This window comes from Dermochelys coriacea, chromosome 3 (genome assembly GCF_009764565.3).
Source record: "Dermochelys coriacea isolate rDerCor1 chromosome 3, rDerCor1.pri.v4, whole genome shotgun sequence".
Lineage (NCBI taxonomy): Eukaryota > Metazoa > Chordata > Testudines > Dermochelyidae > Dermochelys > Dermochelys coriacea.
The window spans coordinates 5,312,551-5,339,643 of record NC_050070.1 but is presented as its reverse complement, the minus strand read 5'-3'; the positions used below and the strand labels follow the sequence as shown (position 1 = coordinate 5,339,643).

Here is a 27,093-nt window from a genome sequence, read left to right as displayed (position 1 = left end):
CAACTTGCTGTCCCTTTAGTGACGTGTATGGCCGTCTAGCTGCCTACAGCTCCATGTTGAACAGCTATGGCTATTTGGGGGGGTGGTCTGGGCTTTGCGCCACCTTGAATGCACAGTAGGAGGGGTCTGGGTCATAACCCATGGGCGCACGCACGCGCGCACACACACACACACACACACACATGTACGTACGTCCCCCTGCACGGCTGCAGGAGAACCAGAAGGCCACGGCACAAAATGCACCCGAGACACTGCACAGATCACAGAAAGGAAAGAAATGCCAAGGCAGTTTATTTACAACGGTTGTATACAAAAAGACAGCTGGTGCCACATCTGGAACAGACCCCCGTTGCCTCTTCCCCACCCCTTCCCCGCAGCTCCCACAGCCAGATCCTGCCGAGCTGGTCGCTGAAGAGGGTCTGATTAATTGTTTTCATCATAAAAGCTCCAGAGAGGCCACTTTATTAAGGCCTCTCAGTTAATCAGTTAATGCCCTAAAAGCCTTATCCGGCTGTAGTGGCCAGCGAGACCTCACTTGTGGGAAAGCGATATGGTGCATAGGGCTTGGTCTAGCTGGAAGGCTCTGTCTGTAGGTCAGCTGGAGTAGAGAGGCTCCATGCTCCGGCTCTCTGCCCTCTGGCTTAGAGCTGGATGGACCCCCACCTCAGCCTTTCTGCTTTTTCCAGGCGTGAGAGGGAAGGTCAGCCCCGCACATGGGGCTGTGAACACCAGCACTGGCTGATCTTTCAGTGCAACCCGGCCCGGGGATCTGGAGGTAACCCTTTTCCACTATCTTCCTTACTAATGTGCCCTTGAAACTCTGTAACAAGGAGACATCCGCCATCTCTTCCAGGAGCCCACTCCACCGCCCAACTGGGATGAAACCATTCTGAATATCTAGCTTCAGCTTTTCCTCGCTTCCCTTCCGGACGTCACTCCTTGTCCTGCTGGCCTCAAAGGTAATTCTCCTCTCCATGGACACAGCTAGATTGAAGCTAGTTAGAACCTGTGATCAGATACTCGCCCCTGTCTTCGCTGTCGCTATCATCTGGGCTCCTTCAGTCCCTCCTCTTCTCTGCTCCTTGCATCACCATCACTTCCACTGCCCTGCACTGGGTTCTCTCTAGCTCACCATGGAGCTGAAGGTCTCTTCTCCCAGCCATCCCAGCCACAGATGCCTTCTGCCCTTCCTCCGCTTTCCTCACTCCAAACCGCAGCAAGATTTTCTGCTGCTCCATATCTAGAAAAAGGGATCTCTCATTAGAAGAGACATCCCGGACTCTATCTGACAAATCCTCACTCTTAGGGAGATCACGGGGATTTTGAACTTCACTTCACTACAGCCAAACAAGTGTCTCCTACCACCAGATAACACCATCCTAGGAAGCTATTGTTTCTCATTGGTGGGGGGAGAGAGGGTGGGAAACCTGTTAATTAATGTCTGACAATACTGAATTGCTGGAGAAGCATTATTTTCAAAAGACTGCAAGAGCTTCTGGGAAGAACAAAGCCAAACAGCGCCAGGCCCCCAACAGGCCTATCGTTAGAGACAGAAAGAAGAATAAGACCGAGACACCGAAAGGAGATGTTTCATTTGTATTGATGACCAAAGTTCATGGCAAACACAGAACAGGCTACACGCACCCCCGAGAGACGACTTTCCTGCCCACAGTTACAGAGAGATGCAGACAGGGCAGCTCCGTCCACTTGGCACTGATCCACAAATTAAATTCACCCACACTGCACATCCCTCTCCCACCCCGTCGTGTCACCTCCCCTAACCGCCAGCATCACCGACCCTTTGTTCGTTTGGACTCTTTCTTGGACACTAATGATGAGGAAGTAAAAATGAAACCGTGGAGAGGATTGTAGACTTCCCAAACGGGGTGTGTCTATTCCCTCCCGCCCCCCATCCTCCCTCCAACAAACACCCCCCTGCCCCATCTCTCTCCTCCCCATCTCCCTGCCCTCCCCCAAAACAAATAGGATGGCTTCACTGGTCAATTCTTTACATTCACAAACAAAGCAAGCAGAGGAACTCCCCGTCATCGGTCACAAAGTTTCACCGGAGCTGTCAGTCCAAACCGCCACCATCCTGGCCTCTCTACCTCGAGGCCTCTTCCTTGAGCTCCTTGTTTTTCCGCACCTCTTCCGCATGTTTGTCCTGGGGGAGGTGGAAGGGGGACCCTGTTAGTGTGCTGGGCTTCAGGACTCAATGATGGGCAGCGACAAGGGGACTGTGGAGGGGTTTGACTGGGAAGCAAGGACAGAGTGTGATGGCCCAGGTTCTTCCCCGGCGTAACACCACCAAAGCCACCCGTGTCGTGATTATTAAGGGCTGCAGTGGTGCCCAGGCACTGATAGTCCTTGGCCCAGATCTAGAAAGGGAGAGCCGATCAGAGAAGACCACACTGCATGTCCCAGAGACTGCTGTGAACATAGGGCATGTCCACGCTGCAATTAAAAACTCATGGCTGGCCCATGGCAGCTGATTCAGGTGCATGGAGCTCAGCTTCCAGGGCTGTTGAATGGCCGTGTAGATGTCCAGGCTTATACTGAAGCCCGGGCTCTAGGATCCTGTGAGGCGGGGGGTCCCAGAGCTCAGGCTGCAGCCCAAGACAAAACATCTACAGCCCTGAGAGCCCACGTCAGCTGGCATGGGCCAGCCGCGGGTTTCTCATTGCACTGTAGACGTGCTCTTAGATTGGTCTTCTCCATCTCACTCTCTTGGTCTCGGATACAAGATGAAGGCTGAAGAAGGTGTTTGGAGGAGGCTAGTGAAGATGGGAGTTGGCGGAGGAGCAGGACGTGGTGCACTGGAGTTGGGATGGATTTATTTATCTCTCTTCCAGGAGATAGAAGAGGTCTATTAATGTTCAATGGGTGTGGCCCACGGGAGTGGGGGGTGCCAAGGTCTCCTCGCTGGGTTGTACCAGGGTGCTATCCTCTGTGGACGGTGCCTGGTGGGGGCACTGTAACCCAGGAGACAGGGGAACTGCATATAGGGCAGCCCAAGGAGCTGGGTTCAGGAGACAGGAGGTGAAACGAAGTAAATGAACGTTTAGAATGAGCCATTTCCCAGGCTGTGGAGTCTCCCTGGGAAGGGGCTGGGCGTCGCTTTGCTCGGGGCCCTTCAAACTAGCCTGGACAAAGCAGCAGGCAAGTCTTTAAGGAGGGACCCATGGTGAGGGTGCTCGTCTGAGCCTTGGGAGACCTGGGTTCAAATCCCTGCTTTGCCCCAGACGTCCTGTGCCTCAGTTCCCCCATCTGGACAATGGTGCTCATCGCACTGCCCTGCCGTCCAAAGGGAAAGACAGTAAAGGCTGTGATGTGCTCAGATATGGGGCCATCGAAGTACCTTAAACTGAGACATAGACGAGCCTGGATTGGCGGCTGGGGGAAGGCCAAGAGAGAGATTCAGTGGACACGCCTCGGCACGAGATGGAAAAGAGGGCCAGCAGCTGCCCTTGTGAGCTAGCCGACAAGCCCAGCTGTTTGTCTGTCTGCCTGGCCTGTCTCTGACTCCTGTCCAGAACCGCCTGGCTGTCCCTGAAGGTCACCCTGCTCTGCCACCCTATTCTGAGCTGAAAGCCTTTCAGAGAGGCGCTGGAGAGAGGGACGGGAACCACCATTTGGAAAGCCCCATACCAGCGGTGGGTTTCTGGGACTGGAGTCTCCCTCCCAGGCAGGCAAAGGGAAGGGAAGGAGAGAGATGATGGGGTTACCAATGATCCCTCCCTTTCCATGGGGACAGGGACAATCACTTAACACCAGCCCAAGTCAGATTAACAGGCAGGTGGTCGAGGGAAATGATCATCACTGAACAAAGGCAGCTGCCTTTGCTGGCCCTCTCTCAGCGCGGACCCCAAAATCTCTGCTACTGTACCGACGGGAGTCAGGCTCCCGGGCAGCTCCCCCATCTCCCTCCTGCCCACCATACTCCAATTCCTTCCCCAGTCTGTGATTATCTTGCTGCTACCCAGCAGCTGGAGGTGCTGATTGGGCCCAATGAGTCACGTGGTGCAGACCCCCTGCCCAAACCCACCCCCAACACCAGCAGCTGCAGCTGGCCCCCCCCGCAATTAAGAATGAAGCTGCCGAGATTAAACAGAGCTAGGAGGGAACCAGCCCCAAGTGGAGCCGGGGAGCAGGGGACGGCATGGCGAGGGAGGGGGGCAACGCACTGGGCTGGGTCTCAGGAGAGCAGGATTTGGTTCCCAGTTCTGCCACAGACTTGGCCTTGAGCAAATCACTTGGGTCCAGCTTGGGAAAGGGGTTTAGGTGTTGCCCAGCAGAGCAGAACGAGGCCCAGCCCCTGGGTGACCCGTTCCTAAGCAGAACTTTCTGCCCTGATTTTGGTGGCTCCCTGCAGGGTCTAGGGGGATCGTTAAGCCCCTAAAAAGGAGATTTTCTGAAGCAGGCCAGCCAGGAGTGAAATGCTGAGGAGAGGGCGGGGAAGGGGAAAGGGTTTAGGGGCTAAGTGGCTGAGCTGGTGGGGGCGAGAGGTAGACGCCTCCGGGTGGGATCCTCATCCGTGAACTCTCCCCCAGAGTCAGGGGCCTGAGTCAGCTTAGATAGGGGCCCTAGCAGCTGAAAATCCACCCCTCCTCTGCCAGTCCCGCTCACACGCTTGGCCTGCATTTCCCTGAGTGGCTGTCCTTCATGTGGGTGCAGTGCTGCCCCCCTTATCTCTGGGCAGCCTGTCTCTGGCCCTCCTGCTGCGGGGTCTGACAGGTGCCCGGTTTTAGGCCTGGCTCAGAGCCGGCCTGGTGGACTGGGCGCTGCTGGTGAGCCAGGCGGTCCTCTGCCTCCTCCAGGAATCCCGCTCAGGGCCTCAGCTCGAGTTAGGTCCCCGAGCAGCTCGTTAGCTGCGGGGCGGCGTCAGGGTTTAAGCCACTTTGAAACTTCTGCACCCGGGGGATTAAGCAGGACCTGAGCCGTAGCTCTGACAAGGTCAGTGGCACCGGTTTGGTGGACTTGAGCACCTGTCTGTCTGTTTCGGTACCTACATCCCTTTAAAAATCTGGCCTGTCATCGCTTTTGGCCTCAGTGTCCCCCTCTGCCCAAAGGGCCTAATAACCCTGCCTCAGTCTTTACAGTCTGAATAGAGAGGGCCTGTCTCTTACTAAGTGTTTGTGCAGCACAATGGGGACCTTGATCTTGGCTCCTCTGGGTGCTACTGAGATGTAATAACAATATGGGATACCCCAGGGCACCTGTTGGGTGCATCGATTGCACCTTGCCATGCCCTTTCCTTGTGGCCCTGGGTCTGGCGCCCTCCGCTCACCTTCTCCTGCAGGCGTTCCAGCATGGCCGCTAAGTGGGCCTCCCGGTTCTCCTTGTTGGACTCCATCCTCTGCGCCAGCTTCTCCTTGGCTGCCTTGATGAAATTGTTGTTCTCCTCGATGGCTTTCTGGATGACCTCCCGCTCGTGCTCCCGCTTCTCCGCCAGGTGCTTCAGGAGCTCCGCTTCCTGGTACTGCACCCACAAAGCAAACAGGACAAGCCGGCTGAGGGCTGGGCGAGAGCCACGCAGAGTCCCGGGCCCGTTGGGGACAGCGAGGTGCCTGAGTCATGAGTGGAACCAGCTGTTCAGCCTGCGATACATAACCCCCGCTCCACCCCAGCCACAGCTGCTGCCTAGGAGATTGAGGCCAGGATCCTCAAAGCTACTTAGGTGCCTAACTCAATGGGAGTTAGGCACCTAAATACCTTTGAGGATCTCAGTCTTAGTCCTTTAGCTCAAGCTGCGGCAACTCTGGCTCTTAGCTCCCACAGTTCAAAGCCCAGTGATGGCCAAGCTGCTAGTCATTCCACAAGCCCATGCTACGTGCGAATGTGTTTTCCTGCCTGCAGCTTTTCATGACAGCCCGGTTCCAAGCAATGGGGGGGGAGCTTGCAGCGTTGGCAAGAAAGAATCAGTGCAAGGTCTTACCCCACCCCTTCCCGGTGCACCCATTTGGCCCCGCTGAACTCAGTGGAGTCGCCCAGGGGTGCTGAGGACAGAGCTTGGCATGGAGTTAAGGCAGGACCGGGGGTGTCCTCCCCTGTGTGACTAGTGGAAGCGAGAGCTGGGAGAGACCCGTTAGGGCATCTCTAACTCCCTCTCCTGCGAAGGGCGATTCAGAGGCTGGCGCTGAGCCGAACCACTGCCCAGCAGAGCTCCTGGTGGCTGGGTCAGTGGTGGGTAGGATGGCCAACTTGGTAATATTTAATATCGGACACTCCAGCAGGAGTACCGGAACCACCCCTGCCCTGCTTCTTTTCCTGAGGCCCGGAACCACCCCCGCCCTGCCTATTCCCCCACCCAAAGCCCAGCTCCTGCCCCGCCTCTTCCCCCGTGGCCATGCCCCCATCCACTCCTCTTCCCCCGCTCCCTGTTGCTTGCTGCTTTTCCCCTCCCACCCGCCCCCCTGACCCGCTCAGGAGGGACTTGCCTGCAGAGCTGGGGCTGGGAATGGCAGCTGCCCGATGCAAGTAGGAGGTAGCCCCGGCTGAGTAGGGGCTGGCGTGGGTGATGACCCAGCGCCTCCCCACCTCCCCCACCTACAGTAACCGGACTTTGAGTGTCCAGTCAGTAGAGCTGACCGGACACTGTCAAGTCCCCTTTTCAACCGGACTTTCCAACTGAAAACTGAGCACCTGGCCACCGTAATGGTGGGGGATGCTGAAGAATGATCAATAATTCACATGCTGGCAAACCACATGAGCTAGCCAGGTGGCTCATGCCCACTCGGGGATGCCTGCCAGGGCTGGACGAGCGCCCTCAGCAGAGTGGCCCTGGTGATGGCAGAAGGTGCTTGACCGTGGCTTTGCTCGGAGCTTGCACTTTCCCTCCTTTGGGCTGCGCCATCCTGAGGAGGACGCAGGGCCGGGCGTCGTGAGTTCTTCACCCTGTGAGCCCACTACATTCAACTGCTTCCCCAGGGACCTCCTCAGATACTTCCCAGAATCCTCTGCACCTGTTCCCACGCCATGACGCACCAATGTCCCACGTTTCCCCAGGGTCTCCCCCCGCCACATGCAGCGTGAGCCCCGGGGGCCCTTCTGCCTACCTTCCGCCGCTCCTCGGCTGCCTCCAGCCTCTTCTGGATTTCCTCCAGGGAGGGGTCGCGCCGCCGGGGCAGGGAGGCGTTGAACTCGGGGATCCCGTCGAAGGACGGTGGCTTTAGGATCACCTCGAAGGATTGGCCCGAGGTGCACTTGTTCAGCTCGATGACCTCCATGTCCGAAATGACACACCAGGTGAGGTCGACGGTGTCTGCTGGGAGAGCGAGCGAGTGAGCGAGATGTTACCGCTTGCACACTCGCACTGCCCCCTGCAGCCACGCACACGTGCTCACACACACACTCACACCTGCTCACACACTCACAGCACCCCTGCAGCCACTCAGTCACACCTGCTCACACTCACTCGCTCACACACCGTCCACATGCACATTCACCCCCAGCTACTCACACTTACTTGCACCACCCACACACTGCCCCCACCGCCATGCAGTCAGACTGGCTCACATACTCACACCCACTTGCACACTCACACTCAACCCCTCTGCAGCCACACACACACTCAACCCCCCACAGCCACTCACAGTCCGCCACCCCTAGACATTTCACTCACACTCAGTTCCCCACCAGCTGCTCACACTCACATCTGCTCAAGCTTAATCCTCTGCCATCCACTCACACCAGCACACACATACTCAGTCCTCCAGCAGCCATTCACACCTTCAGTTCCCCAGTATTAACACACACACACTCAAACACACATCCTCATGCACCAAGCATTCATTCACCCCATATGCCCATGTTCACACTCCTTCTGGTTTACTCATCCCCATTCACCGCTCTTTTCCTCCGGCATTCACCCATGCTTCCCCCAGCAGTCACACACACTCCCCCTTACACACCAGCCAACGGTCACTCATCCATTTCCTCACCCCTTATCTTCTCATTCTAGCTCACACGCCCTCTCGTCTCAGGCTCCATCACCCTCTCTGAGCCAACACACCCACCAGTGCACTTTCCCTCCCCCCCCGCCCCTTGTGCCAATCATTTGTTCAAAGCACAAAACCCAGCAGTTTCACGGCTTGTTCCTGGCAAGGAGGCTGCAGGCTGGACTGGCTTACAATGGGCTGTGTAAACTCGGAGCGGGCCTGGCTGGGAGGACCAGGAGAGTGCCAGGATACAGGCAATGCCCCTGCAGAGACATGGCACTTCATGAGAGCATTGGCCTGCTAAACCCAGGGTTGTGAGCTCAATCCTTGAAGGGGCCATTTAGGGATCTGGGGCAAAAATTGGGGATTGGCCCTGCTTTGAGCAGGGGGTTGGACTAGATGACCTCCTGAGGTCCCTTCCAACCCTGATATTCTATGATTCTATGATTCTATGAGCAAGGTTCAGCTTAGAGCAGATAGAAGTGAATCATGTATTAGGATTTTTTTTTCGGTCTGGCAGCTGAACTGAAAAATCTGGGGGGGGAAATTGGTTTGGTTCAAACTGAAGCTGAATTATTTTGGTTTTTCATGCTGAAATGAAGAGCCGGGGGCGGGGAGGGGGGAATCGTTGAGTCACACAATGTTAAGTTTGACCCAAAAATGAAATGATGTTTCGTTTTGATTCAGTTCTTTTTTTGGGGAGGTATTTTTCATCTCTCTCTCTCTAATTAGCTAAACTAACAAACCGTTCCAACATTTCAAAAAAGCATTTTTTCCCCACTTTTTTTCTGGAAGAAACTATTTGCTGAATCCAATCCGAATTCACTAGCAGTTTCATTGACCTGAAAAATTTATTTTTGGTGAATTTGCTGTGAATCACACACTGGCTAAGGGGATGATGTCCCATTCCAGGGATTGATCCCCCTGGAGGATAACAACCTACTATTGCTATTTGCCACGCACACAAAAAACACGCCCAGCTCTGGGAGTTGTGGTGGATCACAACCTTAACATGTGTCAGCAATGTGATGTTGTTGCAAAAAAATACAAATGCAATTTTAAGTTGCATGAACAGAGGCATGACGTGCACCTCACGGGCAATGCTAATACCACTCTACACAGTGCTGGGTAGGCCTCAGCTGGAGAACTGTGTCCAATTTTGGTCACCAATGTATAGAAAGGATGGAGAGAAACTGGAAAGGATCCAGAGGCAGCGACGAAGATGATCCAAGGGACAGAATGCAAGGCATGTGAGCAAAGGTTGAAGGATTTGGGTATGGTTAGTTTGGAAAAGAGGAGATGAAGGGGGGACATGATAACAGTCTTCAAATGCTTGAAAGGCTGCCATAAAAAAGATGGAGAAAAGCTCTTCTCTCTTGCCACAGAGGGCAGGGCGAGAGGCAGGGGGTCAAACTTCAGCATAGGAGATTTAGATTAAATCTCAGGAAAAACTTCCTAACTGTAAGAACAGCAGGACAATGGAACAGACGCCTGGGGAGGTTGTGAAAGCTCCTTCACTGGAGATTTTCAGAAGGAGGCTGGAGAGCATCTGCCTTGGATGGTTTCGACACAACAAATCCTGCATCTTGGCAAGGTTAGACTAGGTGACCCTTATGGTCTGTTCTAGCCCTGTGGTTCTATGACTCTATGATTCTATGCTTTGGCAATAGAAGATGAAACCATACATGCTACAATGCAGCCAAGAGTCAAGTTTTCAGCATGAGCCAATCCTCGTCGCAATCCGGAAAGCCAGGCTCCCTGCTGCTTGGGGCCAGCGTCTTCCAGAGTGACCTAACACTGCGCCCCAACACAAGAACAGAAGGTGTAAGGGGCACGGCCGTTGGGAGTGGTGGTGGTGGGGAACCGGCCACTCCAAGGGCGGTGACGCCCAATTCCCATGGATCCTTGCTGTCGAGCATGACTGGATCTGCCAATGCGAGTCACCTGGAATGATCCATCTAGTTGAGGCTTCCCTAAAATCAATCTGTGGAAACGCCCACTGTGAGTGCCTTGCATTTCTGACTCCTCTGCCAGTGGGAGTCGGAGCCAACGTTATTATTATTCTCTAGCATCTGCTGAGTGCCTGCAGGGAGCACAGTGCCGTAAAAAGTACCTAGGAAATCATGCGCCCTGCCTCTAGATCCTAACAATACAAGTAAGATGAAGGGAGACTCAAGGAAGATAGCTGCTGTCAGACAGGAACAGACCAATGGGCTACCTATTCCAGTAGCTTGTCTTTGACAAACGCCAATGCTTCATACTTCTGACATGGTGAAATTCCTTTGTACCTGAGGAAAGGGAAGGTGAATTTCTTCCTGATCCCATGTGGTGATCCGTCTGTACCAGGAAGCATGAGGGTGGATGGCCCTGATCATTGTTATCCTAGCCAGAGGCTGTACTTCATCACATAAATGCCCAGTGGGATTTTCTTAAACTGTGCTAAGCTAATAGCAATTAGTGAGAGTGGGTTCTGCAGGCTAATTATAGGCCAGGAAAGAAGGCGTTTGAGGAAATAACAGCAGATGCGACCAATATCACTGATGTTAGTAATACACTGGCTAAAGGGGTGATGTCCCATTCCAGGCACTGGTCTGGCTAGAGGATAACAGCCTCCTACTGTTACCAGCTCATGGAGTCTCTCCCTTAGCTGAAGCGGCTTTTGGGGCAGAAGGTGTGGGATTCAATCACCGCCCTGATCCGGGGTGCGGGTTGTGATGAGCTAGTTTGCTTTCCAGATGAGCTCGGTCTAGCTGATCTCCTGCCTCTGCCCTCGTTATTAAGGGATTTCCCAGCTGTTCCTATGAGAGTCGAGTGAAACTCTCTCGCACCAGAAACCCAGGAACCTATCTTTGCAACAAAGCCCGTTGCCAACTCTGTCCACATATCTATTCAGGGGATACCATCATAGGGCCTAATCACATCAGCCACACAATCAGAGGCTCATTCACCTGCGCATCTACCAATGTGATATATGCCATCATGTGCCAGCAATGCCCCTCTGCCATGTACATTGGCCAAACTGGACAGTCTCTACGCAAAAGAATGAATGGACACAAATCAGACGTCAAGAATTATAACATTCAAAAACAGTTGGAGAACACTTCAATCTCTCTGGTCACTCGATCACAGACCTAAGAGTGGCTATACTTCAACAAAAAAGCTTCAAAAACAGACTCCAACGAGAGACTGCTGAATTGGAATTAATTTGCAAACTGGATACAATTAACTTAGGCTTGAATAGAGACTGGGAATGGATGAGTCATTACACAAAGTAAAACTATTTCCCCATGGTATTTCTCCCTCCCACCCCACCCCCCACTGTTCCTCTGATATTCTTGTTAACTGCTGGAATTAGCCTACCTTGCTTGTCACCATGAAAGGTTTTCCTCCTTTCCCCCCCCTGCTGCTGGTGATGGCTTATCTTAAGTGATCACTCTCCTTATAGTGTGTATGATAAACCCATTGTTTCATGTTCTCTGTGTGTGTGTATATAAATCTCTCCTCTGTTTTTTCCACCAAATGCATCCGATGAAGTGAGCTGTAGCTCACGAAAGCTTATGCTCTAATAAATTTGTTAGTCTCTAAGGTGCCACAAGTACTCCTTTTCTTTTTGCGAATACAGACTAACTCGGCTGCTACTCTGAAATCTCTCGCACCAAACTTTGTGGTGTAATCCTCCCTTCTGCCAGCAGGTGGCCCTCACCAGCTGCACAGCCCCAGCCAGGTCTCGATGTCTCTGGGTCAGCAGGTGTGAACCTCACCCTCGGGGGCCCATCCTGGCCCAGCCTGATGTTTGCTGTGTGGGATAGAGCCATGCAGAGTCCCAGGACAGGTGGGGACCCCAGGAGACCAGCTGTTTTCCCCACAGCAGGCCCTTGGTAATACCAGAAGGAATTCATGTGCACTGGTCCCCCTACACCCCCCATCTCCTAACAGGAGCAAGTGGGTGAGTGACCTACCTTCATATTTATACACTGGTTTGTTCAAGGGGTCGGCCAGGAAGCAGGAACAGAACAAGGACACGAGGGGGAGCTCCTTCATCTTCTCTTTGTACGCTGCGAAAACACCAATGGGAGATTTCAGAGTAGCAGCCGTGTTAGTCTGTATTTGCAAAAAGAAAAGGAGTACTTGTGGCACCTTAGCGACTAACAAAAGCTCACGAAAGCTTATGCTCAAATAAATTTGTTAGTCTCTAAGGTGCCACAAGTACTCCTTTCCTTTTTACCATTGGGAGAGTCAGTCTCCGCAGCCCCGGCTGACGGCCAGAGAATCCTGCCTACTCTGAGTCACCCCGCACACGTCTCCCTGACCGAAATGCAGCCACCTCTGGGATGGAGCAGCTGCGGGGCAGTGAGGAGGTTTGCTGGGAAGGACCCCAGAGCCAAACGCTCCTTCTCTGTCTCAAGGGGATGAACAGGTCCATCTGCGGGCAGGGATTCCAAACCCGCGGCTCCAAGCCCTCCCCTACAGCAGTGAAATCGGGGGGATGGTGGCTGAGACAGGTCATGTGCTGCTGAGTTTGGTAAACTTCTTTAATACCAACAGCTCCTCACTTTTCACATCACTTGTCATTAACTACTAGACCTAAAGGCAGGCAAGTGTTGCTGTCCCAGGGGAAACTGAGGCACAGAGTGGACCAGGAACAGAGCCCAGGAAGCCAGCATCCTACTCGCTAGGCTGCCCTGCCCCCTACTGGAGTTGTAGCAGCAAGGCTGGGTCTGCAGAGCTCTGCCGGGGTGAAGCAAAACCCCAGGGCTGCACGCCAGAATCAGGGGAAGCTGTGACCTGATCCCGGAGCACTGAGTGGTGGCGGTGGTGGGGAAATGAGGAGGTGGGAGAGCAAAGCGGCATGCCAGGCATGTTCGACTGCATTGCAACACCCAGGCCTCCCCCCTGCAGCCCCCTAGGAGCATGCTGGGAGGCGTGGGCATTGCCCATGGGGGACATGCTCAGGGTGGGAGGTTGGGCCCATCTCTATCTGGGCCACCTCCTGCATCTTCTGAGCTGCCAATTTAATCAGGTGACTCTCCCAGGAAACTCAAAAGGAACAGGGGCTGGAGTGATTCTAAGCACCTGCCGGGGCTAGGGACCCAGCAGGGCAAGGGTGTGGCCATGCCTCATCCTTCCCCTGCCCTGCACGTGGCTGATGGAGATGAAGGCCATTGCCTGTCCCACAGGAAAGGGGTCAGGGCTAGACGCCAGCTGCGCTCTCCCCTCTGCGGTAGCAGGGGGAGTGAGGTGCCGCGGGCTGGGGATATCTCATGGCACGTCCGTACCAGCCAGAGTCATGGTGCTCGGGTTCCTTCTGCAGGCTGGGAATCAAGTGTGGCCAGAAGTTTTCTCGGGGCCTGCAGGAGCAAAGAGACCAGATGGTTAGTGCTCAGCAGGGCTCCTGTTAACGGCACTCTAGGCAAGCAGGATGCTCACACACACACACAAACAGCCACGCAAGCTGGACATAAGCACCCTTATGAACACAGCTCCCATGCATTGCCACTCATAGGTACACAACACCCACACATGATCCATGGACACGTGATCACATGCAGTCACACCTGTTTGGCCAAAATATACACTGACAGACGAGCACACAGGCAGTCATGCACAGGGACACAAACTCACACATGCACACACAGACACACAAACACTCCCTCCCCGCACATCTCTCTGTCCAGCCCTGTGGATATAGCCAGACCTTTGCTAGTATCCAGTTTGCAAATACTCTCCATATATACCCCCCCTCACAAAGGGATGCTCAAACACTCCAGCTGCCCCTGGGTAGGTGGGATATCTCCACCCCCCTGTCTCCTTCCCCGCACAAATACCATTTACTCTAAATTTGTTAGTCTCTAAGGTGCCACAAGTCCTCCTTTTCTTTTTGCGAGTACAGACTAACACGGTTGCTACTCTGAAAACTGTCATTTACTCTCTCTCTCTCCCACCCAGTGAAACTCATCAGAGACACAAACACCCCCATACCCACAAACACACGCACCCGGTGCCCTCAATATATGACCCACCCGCCCAACCACGCACTCCCCCAGACCTCCCCCCTCCCGTCTCACTGCCAGCCCACACCCTGCTCGCCTCCATGACGTCCCCCCCTTTGCATTTCTACCAGCGATGTCCTTTAAACAGAATTCAAACCCCAGGCGCTCAGGGCGCTTCAAGACACCAGGGAGCCGAGCCAACCAGCCGCACTGCGAGACCAGTGGGCTGGTCCCCACCGTGCAGAGGGGCCAGTGAGACCCCACAGGACATTAGGGGCACAGAAGTGGCTTGCCAGGGAGAGAATCCAGGAGTCCGGTGCTATCACTAGGCCATCCTGGCTTAAGCAACACTGCTCATGGACTGGCCTTGCAAGTCCCCTGTGCCCATAGCAAGCCTCGGGGGGCCCCTGGAGGAGCCCCAGATGGGTGAAGGCTGGCCTGAGTCATGGCAGCCGGTGCAGCCTCACAGCACCAGGACGGGCCCGTTTGACGGCTCGCTGGGGAGGAGAATCCCCTCCAGCTGGGCTCGCCGGCCCCCCAACCGAGGAAGCCAGAGGTTAATGGGGGGGAAGGGGATAGATTGGTGAAGACGGGGCAGGAGGTGGCGGCCCAGCTAATCCAAGGCAATCAGGCCTCGCCAGGTCCCGCGCCCAGTAACCCCTCAGTGGGGGCTGAGATGGGAATACGCCCACCCCCTCCTCCAGCCCGGTCATTAGAGTCGGGCTCACGGGGCCTTGCGGGACGAGACGGTTGCCAGGCGACTGTGTGCAAGAGCAGCTTCATCCCCTGCCCCCTTCTGCTCAGCTGTGCCAACGCCCCTCAATCCCAACCCGCAGCCCCCCACTATCCCAGCCAGGGCTCCCCACACCCCGCTGTGCCAACACCCCTCAATCCCGACCCGCAGCCCCCCGCTATCCCAGCCAGGGCTCCCCACACCCCGCTGTGCCAATGCCCCTCAATCCCAACCCACAGCCCCCCGCTATCCCAGCCAGGGCTCCCCACACCCCGCTGTGCCAACGCCCCTCAATCCCAACCCGCAGCCCCCCGCTATCCCAGCCAGGGCTCCCCACACCCCACTGTGCCAATGCCCCTCAATCCCAACCCGCAGCCCCCCGCTATCCCAGCCAGGGCTCCCCACACCCCACTGTGCCAATGCCCCTCAATCCCGACCCACAGCCCTCCGCTATCCCAGCCAGGGCTCCCCACACCCCGCTGTGCCAACGCCCCTCAATCCCAACCCGCAGCCCCCCGCTATCCCAGCCAGGGCTCCCCACACCCCGCTGTGCCAATGCCCCTCAATCCCGACCCGCAGCCCCCCGCTATCCCAGCCAGGGCTCCCCACACCCCGCTGTGCCAACGCCCCTCAATCCCGACCCGCAGCCCCCCGCTATCCCAGCCAGGGCTCCCCACACCCCGCTGTGCCAATGCCCCTCAATCCCAACCCACAGCCCCCCGCTATCCCAGCCAGGGCTCCCCACACCCCGCTGTGCCAATGCCCCTCAATCCCAACCCGCAGCCCCCCGCTATCCCAGCCAGGGCTCCCCACACCCCACTGTGCCAATGCCCCTCAATCCCAACCCGCAGCCCCCCGCTATCCCAGCCAGGGCTCCCCACACCCCGCTGTGCCAACGCCCCTCAATCCCAACCCGCAGCCCCCCGCTATCCCAGCCAGGGCTCCCCACACCCCGCTGTGCCAATGCCCCTCAATCCCGACCCGCAGCCCCCCGCTATCCCAGCCAGGGCTCCCCACACCCCGCTGTGCCAATGCCCCTCAATCCCGACCCACAGCCCCCCGCTACCCCAGCCAGGGCTCCCCACACCCCGCTGTGCCAATGCCCCTCAATCCCAACCCACAGCCCCCCGCTATCCCAGCCAGGGCTCCCCACACCCCGCTGTGCCAATGCCCCTCAATCCCAACCCGCAGCCCCCCGCTATCCCAGCCAGGGCTCCCCACACCCCACTGTGCCAATGCCCCTCAATCCCAACCCGCAGCCCCCCGCTATCCCAGCCAGGGCTCCCCACACCCCGCTGTGCCAACGCCCCTCAATCCCAACCCGCAGCCCCCCGCTATCCCAGCCAGGGCTCCCCACACCCCGCTGTGCCAATGCCCCTCAATCCCGACCCGCAGCCCCCCGCTATCCCAGCCAGGGCTCCCCACACCCCGCTGTGCCAATGCCCCTCAATCCCGACCCACAGCCCCCCGCTACCCCAGCCAGGGCTCCCCACACCCCGCTGTGCCAATGCCCCTCAATCCCGACCCGCAGCCCCCCGCTATCCCAGCCAGGGCTCCCCACACCCCGCTGTGCCAATGCCCCTCAATCCCGACCCGCAGCCCCCCGCTATCCCAGCCAGGGCTCCCCAAATCCCGCTGTGCCAACGCCCCTTAATCCCGACCCGCAGCCCCCCGCTATCCCAGCCATGGCTCCCCACATCCCGCTGTGCCAACGCCCCTCAATCCCAACCCGCAGCCCCCCGCTATCCCAGCCAGGGCTCCCCACACCCCGCTGTGCCAATGCCCCTCAATCCCGACCCACAGCCCCCCGCTGTCCCAGCCAGGGCTCCCCACACCCCGCTGTGCCAATGCCCCTCAATCCCGACCCGCAGCCCCCCGCTATCCCAGCCAGGGCTCCCCACACCCCGCTGTGCCAATGCCCCTCAATCCCGACCCGCAGCCCCCCGCTATCCCAGCCAGGGATCCCCACACCCCGCTGTGCCAATGCCCCTCAATCCCGACCCGCAGCCCCCCGCTATCCCAGCCAGGGCTCCCCACATCCCGCTGTGCCAATGCCCCTCAATCCCAACCCGCAGCCCCCTGCTATCCCAGCCATGGCTCCCCACATCCCGCTGTGCCAACGCCCCTCAATCCCGACCCACAGCCCCCCGCTATCCCAGCCAGGGCTCCCCACACCCCGCTGTGCCAATGCCCCTTAATCCCGACCCGCAGCCCCCTGATATTCCAGGCCAGGCTCCCCACACCCCACTGTGCCAACACCCCTCAATCCCGACCCGCAGCCCCCTGATATTCCAGGCCAGGCTCCCCACACCCCGCTGTGCCAACACCCCTCAATCCTGACCCGCAGCCCCCCACTATCCCAGCCAGGGCTCCCCAAATCCCGCTGTGCCAACACCCCTTAATCCCGACCCGCAGCCCCCTGCTATCCCAGCCATGGCTCCCCACATCCCGCTGTGCCAACGCCCCTCAATCCCAACCCGCAGCCCCCCGCTATCCCAGCCAGGGCTCCCCACACCCCGCTGTGCCAATGCCCCTCAATCCCGACCCACAGCCCCCCACTATCCCAGACAGGGCTCCCCACACCCCGCTGTGCCAATGCCCCTCAATCCCGACCCGCAGCCCCCCGCTATCCCAGCCAGGGCTCCCCACACCCCACTGTGCCAACGCCCCTCAATCCCAACCCGCAGCCCCCCGCTATCCCAGCCAGGGCTCCCCACACCCCGCTGTGCCAACGCCCCTCAATCCCGACCCACAGTCCCCCGCTATCCCAGCCAGGGCTCCCCACACCCCGCTGTGCCAATGCCCCTTAATCCCGACCCGCAGCCCCCTGATATTCCAGGCCAGGCTCCCCACAACCCACTGTGCCAACACCCCTCAATCCCGACCCGCAGTCCCCTGATATTCCAGGCCAGGCTCCCCACACCCCGCTGTGCCAACACCCCTCAATCCTGACCCGCAGCCCCCCACTATCCCAGCCAGGGCTCCCCAAATCCCGCTGTGCCAACGCCCCTTAATCCCGACCCGCAGCCCCCCGCTATCCCAGCCATGGCTCCCCACATCCCGCTGTGCCAACGCCCCTCAATCCCAACCCGCAGCCCCCCGCTATCCCAGCCAGGGCTCCCCACACCCCGCTGTGCCAATGCCCCTTAATCCCGACCCGCAGCCCCCCACTATCCCAGCCAGGGCTCCCCACACCCCGCTGTGCCAACGCCCCTCAATCCCGACCCGCAGCCCCCTGATATTCCAGGCCAGGCTCCCCACACCCCGCTGTGCCAACACCCCTCAATCCTGACCCGCAGCCCCCCACTATCCCAGCCAGGGCTCCCCACATCCCGCTGTGCCAACGCCCCTTAATCCCGACCCACAGCCCCCCGCTATCCCAGTCAGGGCTCCCCACACACCGCTGTGCCAACGCCCCTCAATCCCAACCCGCAGCCCCCTGCTATCCCAGCCAGGGCTCCCCACATCCCGCTGTGCCAATGCCCCCTCAATCCCGACCTGCAGCCCCCTGATATTCCAGCCTGGGCTCCCCGCACCTCACTGTGCCAACGCCCCATCGTCCGACGTGCAGCTTGTCATGTTATTCCAGCGCCTACCAACCCCCCCCCCCTTTTGCTGATGCACCTGACACTTGCCCTGCACCCATCACACTAGCCAAGCTGGGGAGCGGGGGAGGCGGGAGCCCAGCAGTGGCATAACAGAGGCCATTGTGGGCCAGCCTTGAGGAGCATCAGCAGAGCTGGAGGTGAGGAGGGGGCAATCGGGACAATGCAAACCGTTCTTTCGGAAGCCAAACAAAACAAAGCAAAGGAAAAAACAGCCACTGGAGCAGACAAAGCCGCTTTTCTTCCCTCCCTGCAGTGAAGGAGCCGCTGAAACAGGGCGTAGATCCCACAGCTGGAGCATTACGTAACGCCCGGCGCCCTTCGGAGACCACACGCGGCCAGCACAGCAGGGCCTATATGGGTCTGTGGGTCACATATTCCAGCTTTGCTCTCTCTCTGCTTGTCCAAGTTCATACCGGTCGGGGGCTGCCCGGCCAGGCACGCATCCCTGCAGGGGTGCAGCACAGTGCGAGTTGGGGGACAATGGGCAGGAGAGTCTAATACTCATCGCTAACGATACTCAGTGAGATTTACTCATAACACAAAGGATCCCTCAGACCAGTGCCCGGGAGCTGGCAACCTGGCCTGGAAAGACCCACTCGACTACTGGGGCATATGCCACTGAAGTAATTTACCAGTGAAGTTATTTCTCCTACAGGGCACAGGCATCTCCCGGTCTTCCAACCACGTGTGCACGGCTCGTGAATCCCCACCACGTTACACAGCTGACGCCTCTTGTGTTTGGAATCAGCGCCGTTTCAGAGCCCAGAGTCCAATTTCTTTTCCTTATGACATGCTAGGATGTGGCACAATTAATTCCCAAGGCCAAGAGACCCCCCCCCCCCATCGGGGCATCAGTTACTCCCTTAGCTCAGTTGGTAGAGGCCTATCCTGAGGTTCAAGTCCATCGGATGACCCCAGTCTCGGATTCTGCCCCCCTTCCCCAGCACCGGTGCTTTCCCCGACCCCTAGTGTGTGACTGTGGATTGGTTCCCGCAGGCTCTCTCTGCATAGCGGGCATAGCCAAGGTTGGGAAGACGTGGTATGATTTCCCACCAAGAGCTCTTTCTAAACGCCTCTTTAGATCATCTCTTTTCATTGTCAAAGCAAACCCTTTCATACCTTTCTCCACCCTGCACATCAAAACAATTAGTGGCTGCAACATCATACAAGCAACCCTACAATAACAAACTGGCCTGGGAAGCTCAGCACTCACGAACAACCTGCTGATAAATAAATCAGCGAGTTCAACTCAGTAGGTGACCCTACAATAATAACCCAACAGGGGCAGCCCAGCGCTCCTGAGCAGCCCTACCATAATAAATCAGTGTGGCCAATCCACGCAGCCACCTGCAACAACAAACCAGTGTGTGGAGGCCAACACTGGCAAGCAACCCTACAATAACAAAGCAGCAGGTGCAGCCCAGCACACTCAGAGCAGACCTGCAATTCCAGACTTAAGGTAAAATGTGTAAAAAGAAAAGGAGGACTTGTGGCACCTTAGAGACTAACAAATTCATTTGAGCATAAGCTTTCGTGAGCTACAGCTCACTTCATCGGATCCAATGAAGTGAGCTGTAACTCACGAAAGCTTATGCTCTAATAAATTTGTTAGTCTCTAAGGTGCCACAAGTCCTCCTTTTCTTTTTGCGAATACAGACTAACACGGCTGCTACTCTGAAACCTGTAAAATGTGTGTCTTGCTTATGGGCAACCCTGCAACAACAAACCAGGGTGCAAAAGTACAGCAGGCGGGCCTAGCTTTCTCGAAGGGAAATAGGTCTTGGTGTTGATTGTCAACAAAAAGAGGTTTTTCAGCTATGAAAAATATCTCCTCCCTCTGTCACCTGGAGCCTTTACAATCAAGATCAGCTGCTTACTTAGCTCAGCCCCATGTGAAGTCTGATCTCCAGGTGCAGTTCTGTCTGTGGCCTGGGGTCTTCAGGAGGGCAGACAAGTCCCGTCTGCCCTTTAATTGGTGATCATCGCAGAGGAAGGACACTGACCTGCTCTCACACTAAACAGCTCTCCACCACAGCTGCTTCTTAGCCTGCCCTGCTCTGAGCTGTGACCTGCCCACCCCCCGGCTGGGAGGCCAGGCTGGCAGGATGCAATGTGCCCTGTACTATCCCAGCCTGGGTACAGTGGATAAAAACAGGCGCTGGCCTCTCTTTAAATGGGTCGCCCAGAACGGTGCTGGAAAAGGGACCACAATTAACATTCTTCCCAGTGTCCCCGATTATTTACCCCAGGGCACAGGGCTTTATTCCTGTACTCATCCCGCTGCCTCACTCTCCCCAGCTCCAGCTGGTCTCTGAGCAGCATCAGGAGCTGGCCCCCAAAGTAGGGGGTGTTGTAATAGCTCTTAGCCCTGCTGCAGAACCCTCCTTCTGCAGATCTCAAAGCCCCTCGGATTGAATCGGCCCAGGGAGGCGGGGAAAGAGTTTCAGCCCCATCGTACACATAAGGGAAACCGAGGCACAGAGCAGTGACAGGTGGGTTTTCAGTGTTAACCCAATGCCATTCCTATTGAGGTCAGTAGTAAACATCCCGCTGGCTTCAATGATAAAATGCCCATTGACTTTGGTGGGAGTGGCGATGGGCCAACGCTGTGTGCCACTGGAAAGCCCGATGTCAGACAGGGGGGGCAGCAGCCGAGGCTGGCCTGAACCCCACTCTCCCCACTGCACTGGCTCCGCTAATGAGAGAGCCTTGCCAATGCCGAGCCCTGGCCTGGCTAATCCCAAAGGATGGTGCCCGGGGGCTGTGCATGAAAAGCCCCCGCTCAGCAGCCCAGGGTGTTGGGTTTGATGCAGGAATCTCTGGGTGAGGGAGAGCACAGACCGCAATAGATGAGCATAAATGGTCCCTTCTGACTATGGATTCTAGGCTCGGGGTTCCAGCCCTACCTCTGCCGCTGACTCCACTCTGCCACATTGGGCAGGTTGCGTGCCTCAGTTTACCCATCTCTGAAAAGGAAGTAATAATAGTTACCTACCCAGAAGGAAGGCTAATAATAGATTGAACCTTATCGATCTCCAGCTCCCTGTGGCTGGGGCTATACTATATGCTTGTAAAGCATCCAGGATATCGAGGGCCCAGACTTGCTGAGATCTCTAGGTGCTACCCAGGAAGGCTAATAACAGTGTATAGTTAGATAGCAGTTTTTGTGCAAAGTTCCCAAAGTGCAAAGCACTCACCATCGTTGTTACAAATGGGGAAACTGAGGCACGGAGCTGTTAAGAATCTGATGCCAGCTTATACAAAAAGGCCATGGCAGAGCTAGAACCCATATCTCCTGCATGCCAGGAGCCCCACCCTTCACCTTGCTCAGGCCAGTGCTGGGCAAGACTTTCATAATAAGGACTAACTCAATCCATAAGGGTCAATCAAATCCAGGGCTTGGGCCGGGCTCAGTGAAAGATCCAGCAAGGTCTGCAAGCTCTGGCTGAGTCCCCGGCGAGTCTGGCTCGATAGCTGGCTACTGAAATTCTACAGAGGGAGTGAAGACCTTGACAAAGCCCTGGCTGGGATGATTTAGTTGGGGGTCAGTCCTGCTTGGAGCAGGGGGTTGGACTAGGTGACCTCCTGAGGTCCCTTTCAACCCTGATCATCTATGATTCTAAAAAGCTTTCCAAGAGCTATCAAGCCAGGGATGGGCAGGCAACGCAATTCCCAGGCAGGTTTGCTATGCCCTATTGAATTGATCTGTTCCAGGGTGTGCGAACAGGTTACCGGGGTGTGGCAGCTGCCTGTGCTGGAGAGAAGAACTGAGTGCGGAGGGGGCTGGTGCCAAATGTCCTGGCTCCTGGCCCAACACCACGCGGGGATGTGCTGTAACTGACACCATCGTGTGCGTGTTGGTGGGGGCAGGAGTGGGCTGCAATGGAGAAATCATTGGTCAGGCGAGGTGCCTGAGAGAGGGGTGGGTGGGTCTGTTGATGGAGGACAGGGTGTCAGTCACTGGGGGGGAGAGGGCGGGGTTTCAGGAGAGATGGGGGGGGGCTGCAAATGCATGTAGGCATTGCTCCAGGATGTTAGCGGTTAAAGCAGCGTCCTCTGTACCACCCTCTTCTTGGCATGCAAAGTGCAGTAGCTAAGGTCTCTGAGCTGGGATCGGACTGGCCCAGGGCCCCTGGTGCAGCCAGCTGTGATCCCCCGGGTACCTCCTGGCATCCAGAAAAGGCTCTAAGAACCAGCAGGTCCCGGGTCAACATTGTGCCATGTAAACAAACCCCACAACAGGGGGAAAGAGGAACCCAAACAATGGGCCTGGCCTCGTGCCAGGCCCGGGGAGCAGGCTGTGAGCCGGCGTGCTGACAATGGGTGGATTGTTTCCTCCAGCTGGGAGAATGGGCTGGGTTTGGAGCCATGGCAGAATTGCTGGGCGGCTCACCGAGCCCCATCTGATCCAGCCCGCGTGCTCCCGCCCCTCGCCTGGGTCTGGGGCAGCACCTACCAGGCAGGTCCGGAAGCAGGGCCCAGATGGGGACAACTTTCCTCTTTAATAGTGAGGTACGGCCAGGAGGTGACAGGCCCGGAGGGAGAGGCTTTGAGCAGTGCCCTGTTGGGATCACGAGAGAACACGGCAGGTGGGGAGTAAGAACCTGCCTGCCAGCTGTTGCCTGGGGAAGCAGCAGAACCCAAGTGGATCTGCCCCAGCAAGTCTCCAGGAACCACCCAGCCTCCTTGTTATGGAGCCTGGGTTGGTGGTGGGGGGCTGTGGTGGTGTGAGGGGGAGCGAGGTCTCAGAGGAAGGGGTTTCCTCTCTGTTGCGAGGGCTCCTATCTTCCTCGGCCTTGTGGGTGGCACGTCCCGGTCACTAAGGGCCCAGCACATTGTCAGAGCGATGGGACTCGGAAATGACAATAACCCTGCTGGCCACCCCGGGCTGGCTTCTAGCCAGGGCTCTTTAATGCCCAGAGATAGAGGATAAATGAGGTCACCTCCGTGCATCTCAGAGCAGGCCTGCAGCTGCTAATCTGGCCATGGGCTCCTGACACACAGCTCTGGTGCTGCACCTCGATCCCAACCTAGAGCCCCCCTTGCTATCCCAGTCCTGGGAGATCCCATTCCCCACACAGCCCTGTCCATGCCCCTCACTCCTGACCTGCAGCCCCTGCTGCTGTCCCAGTCCTGTGCTCCCCACAAACAGCTCTGCTGACACACCTCAATCTTGACCTGCAGCTCCCCCCACCCCCCGCCATCCCTGTCCTGGGATCCCCCTTGCTGAAGCTCCTTAATCCTAGCCTGCAGCACCCCTTACTAGCCCAGTCCCCTCACCCCTGCTGAGGCGCCTTGATCCTGATCCACAGATGAGCGCCATCGACCCTCCATATCCCTCAGATCCCCATCGCCTTGTGTCAGGGGAAGCCAATGGCCCAGAGCGCTAGAGACCTATTCACATCCCAGAAGGAGGCGAGTTTGCTAAACTGCTCTTTGATCCTCTGGGTTTGGAGCTCACAGAGAGCCCTGGGGCCACCGTCACCTCGTCTGGCCCTCTAGCTCTCCCATCAGAAACCACAAGTGCGTTAAAAACCAATGGGTTGTCCTAGGCTACAGTGGCAGGTGAGGCAGTGGGGCCAATACCTGACTCGTCCAAGGTTCTTTAGGGGGAAGGTCCCTCTTTTCTGCAAGCACCTGGCCTCTCTCCATGGAAAACCCTCTTTAAAACTCTGTTATTTCCTGGACAGCCCCAGCCACACAGCCAGGGCTTAGCAAAGAGCGCTCCTGTCCGGGGATGTCACACTAACCGGGACAGGTTGGGCCACATGGGAAAGGGGCTCCTGGCGGGGAGCGGTTTGTGCTGGTGTCTGAACACCAAACGTGTGTCACTGGTGGACTGACTCCTGCTGCCGTTGTGACAGGTACTCTGGAAAAACCTAGACTAGCGAAATAGGTCAGAAATCATTAACCCATCGTTCCCCCAACGCCCGGGCACCGAGCGAAGCCACATGCTGGGGCAGCATAGACGTCACAGGTACCAGACCTACTGCCCCCCGACCCAGGCTGCTGCCTCTTCAGCTGAGGGGGAATTTCCCCCGCTGCAGCAGTCTGCGGGCTGATCCCACGGGTGGCTGCTGCCACTAGAGGCCAACAGAGTTACAAAACGCGGGGGGCTCTGACAGGCCATGCAGCGTGGGGACAGCCCGGCCACCTTGATTGGAACCCCTCTGCTCCGATTTAAACGCACCTTCCTCAGTGGCTAATGAAGAAGTGTGCTGCAGACCCGCGGGCTAGCCCTTCTGAAGGCCTGATTGAAGAGAACGCTTGAAATGATTCCCCCCAGGCCCCAGTGGATGTTTGTCCATCTCCCAGCATCGCCACACAAATCTCCACATTGTACCTCTTTACTCAAGCGGGGCTGCAGTTCAGGAGAGAGGGGCCTGGACAGGGCTGTGTGGGGAGCCCAGGGCTGGGATAGCAGGGGGGCTGCAGGTCAGGATTGAGGGGCCTGGACAGGGCTGTGTGGGGAGCCCAGGGCTGGGATAGCCGGGCGGGGGCTGCAGGTCAGGATTGAGGGGCCTGGACAGGGCTGTGTGGGGAGCCCAGGGCTGGGATAGCTGGGCGGGGGCTGCAGGTCAGAAGTGAGGGGCCTGGACAGGGCTGTGTGGGGAGCCCAGGACTGGGATAGCAGGGGGGCTGCAGGTCAGGAATGAGGGGCCTGGACAGGGCTGTGTGGGGAGCCCAGGACAGGGATAGCCGGGGGGTGGGTGCTGCAGGTCAGGAGTGAGGGGCACCAGCATCACAGCTGGAAATAGCCTGAGGGCCAGGAGGGCTGTGGGGCAGGGAGCCCACCAGGACTGTGGAAGCAGGCGCTGATGGTTAAAACAAACCCACTGACCACTTCCATTGAGTTTTGCTGTGAGCACTGCTGTTCGCTAGACAGAGGCAGCAGCCGCCTTGCATAATGCCAGATGAGCTCATCTGGGCTGAACAATGAGGCGCCCGTGCGTCTGGAAGGGCTGGTGCGATTTGCCTGCACAGCCCTCCCCAGGCGGGGAAACCTCCACCCTCTCCAGGGTTGGTTCGGATTTTAAAAGCTCCATGCCCTCCAGCTGCCCCCCAGTCCTCCTCTCTCTCACTTGCCCCTCCCCGTCTGAAATAATATTTAAAGACATCACAAGGAAAGAACGTTTCCCGCCTCCATCAATAAAGCAGGCTGTGCCCCCCCTTCCAGCACTGACAGCATCCTCCCTCCCCCCCAGCCTGGCTGCTTCCTCACTTCTTGCTGCTTTGGCACCTGCTGTTCCCATCTAGTAAGGCAGGGGAAGCCTCTTTGGAACGCTCCGTCTCTGGGACGTCCCACCTGGGAACCCTGGTCCAGGCCTCTGCAATCCCGTCCCACCCCAGCTGGCTCTCAGGTGGGGCTGCCCCCAAAGGCGACATCCTCGGGGCATGTTCCAGAAGCATGGAGTGACCCTAACTGACTCTACTTGGGGCTAATGGAGTTTCCCACACAAAGGTTGGGTGGGGTGCGTGGACAGGGAGGCAGGGATTTGTAGCCCTCCTCTCTGCCAGTTGGGAAGTGGGATCAGAGAGACCCGCTTGTGTACAGTCGGCGAGCCTCGAACTCAACGGGCCTGATCCTGATCCCATGTACACTGACTTTACCCCCATGTAAACTCACTTCAGTGGGGCTACTCCTCATTTACACCAGCTGGAGATCAGAATTAGGCCCAAAGCATCTATTGTGGTGTTGAGCAGGAAAGAAAGACAGAGAGAGAGAGAGAGAGGTAAAATCCCATGCAATCCAGGTTATGGCTAGACAGATTAGTATGAAAGAAAACATCATACAGGAGTAAAGACTGGCACCCACTTTTGAAAGGAAAAAAACAACCAGTGCATTTAGATTTGGACTCACTGCACTTTCTCCCTGCCTGGGGGGATGCGCCCCCAGCTGGGCACAGGCAGCCCTGCTCCAAGCACAGATGAGCTCTGGGATGATGATGAGGAGAGAGCTGGTGCCCAGCTGTTGGGGTGGAGCTATGAGTCTCTCTTTTGGAGTGGTCCAGTGGCTACCACTCCTGGATGCTGCTACAGGCACCGGAGCCTGCGCCTCACCAAGCAGCAAAGCAAAGGGGTTAGAGCGAGCCAGCACATGGGAGTCAGACAGGACAGGCAGACAAAGAGGGAGCCTGCAGCTGGACGCACCCAATGATGGGGAGCCACTCTGCATGTGTGGGATCACGGCGCTTTCAGACCCAGCCCGGGCTTTTAGGAGACATGGAACAGAAAGACGGCAAACGGTGCCAATCGGTTTTGTAAAACCCCCTCGCGCCACTTCCTCCCCATGGGATTGTCCTGTTAACCCAATGCCGGGCACAACCCACCTGGGATCCCAGGGTTCAAACCCACCAAAGCAACAGACCCCCATGCTGGCCTCCCTCCCTGAGCTCCTCGCTGCTTCCCCTTCCTTTGCTACTTACCCCCAACACCTGCTCTGTCTGTCGCTCCTGGTGCTACTCATTCACTTAATGCTGCTAAGGGCTCCTGCCAGCATTAGCCCCGCTTGCCAGGCTCTCACCATGACATCACCTCTGAGCCAGCCGATTGGCCGAGCCCAGGGCTTTTGCTGATTGGGCAGCCTCTTGTCAGGGGAGCAGGGATTGCCTGAGTAACTCCTTGCAGGCCAGGTACCCAAAGGATGATGTCACACAAAGAAGCTATTTTCAACTCCGGGAGAGAGGCTGGGGGAGAGCAAAGCTGGCCGGAGAGATCCGGGGCAACTTTGGAGAATCCTATTAATGGACATTACAGGGATCCTCAAATGCACCAGCCAGGATCCTGCCCCAATTGTGCCATGTACTGAACCCGCACCTTACAGG

The 27,093-nt window shown here is 57.1% G+C and overlaps 1 protein-coding gene across 13 annotated transcripts; it reads right to left on the bottom strand.

The window, feature by feature from the left end:
• Positions 1–260: 260 nt before the first annotated feature.
• Positions 261–26,816, bottom strand: STMN4 (stathmin 4). 13 transcript variants are annotated; one of them, XM_038397930.1, is made up of 7 exons: positions 26,695–26,784; positions 25,896–25,953; positions 13,214–13,285; positions 11,897–11,992; positions 7,056–7,261; positions 5,288–5,479; positions 261–2,164 (listed from the first exon to the last, which is right to left on the bottom strand). In XM_038397930.1, exons 3-7 carry the CDS (start codon positions 13,224–13,226, stop codon positions 2,105–2,107), a joined length of 567 nt encoding a protein of 188 aa, XP_038253858.1. In that variant the 5' UTR covers positions 13,227–13,285; positions 25,896–25,953; positions 26,695–26,784; the 3' UTR covers positions 261–2,104. The 13 variants fall into 13 exon arrangements, with proteins under 13 accessions (XP_038253858.1, XP_043365970.1, XP_038253847.1 ...); XM_043510035.1 differs by having other exon boundaries at positions 7,056–7,264; positions 26,695–26,768; XM_038397919.2 differs by having other exon boundaries at positions 5,288–5,567; positions 7,056–7,264; positions 26,695–26,731.
• Between the last annotated feature and the right edge of the window lie 277 nt (positions 26,817–27,093).

Excerpts from the sequence above, each read along its gene's own strand:
- STMN4 (XM_038397918.2), bottom strand. Across the intron at positions 5,568-7,055 it reads CAGCCGAGGAGCGGCGGAAG|GCACCTCGCTGTCCCCAACG; the intron begins GTAGGCAGAAGG and ends CTCATGACTCAG. Across the intron at positions 2,165-5,287 it reads TGGAACGCCTGCAGGAGAAG|GACAAACATGCGGAAGAGGT; the intron begins GTGAGCGGAGGG and ends CACCTCCCCCAG.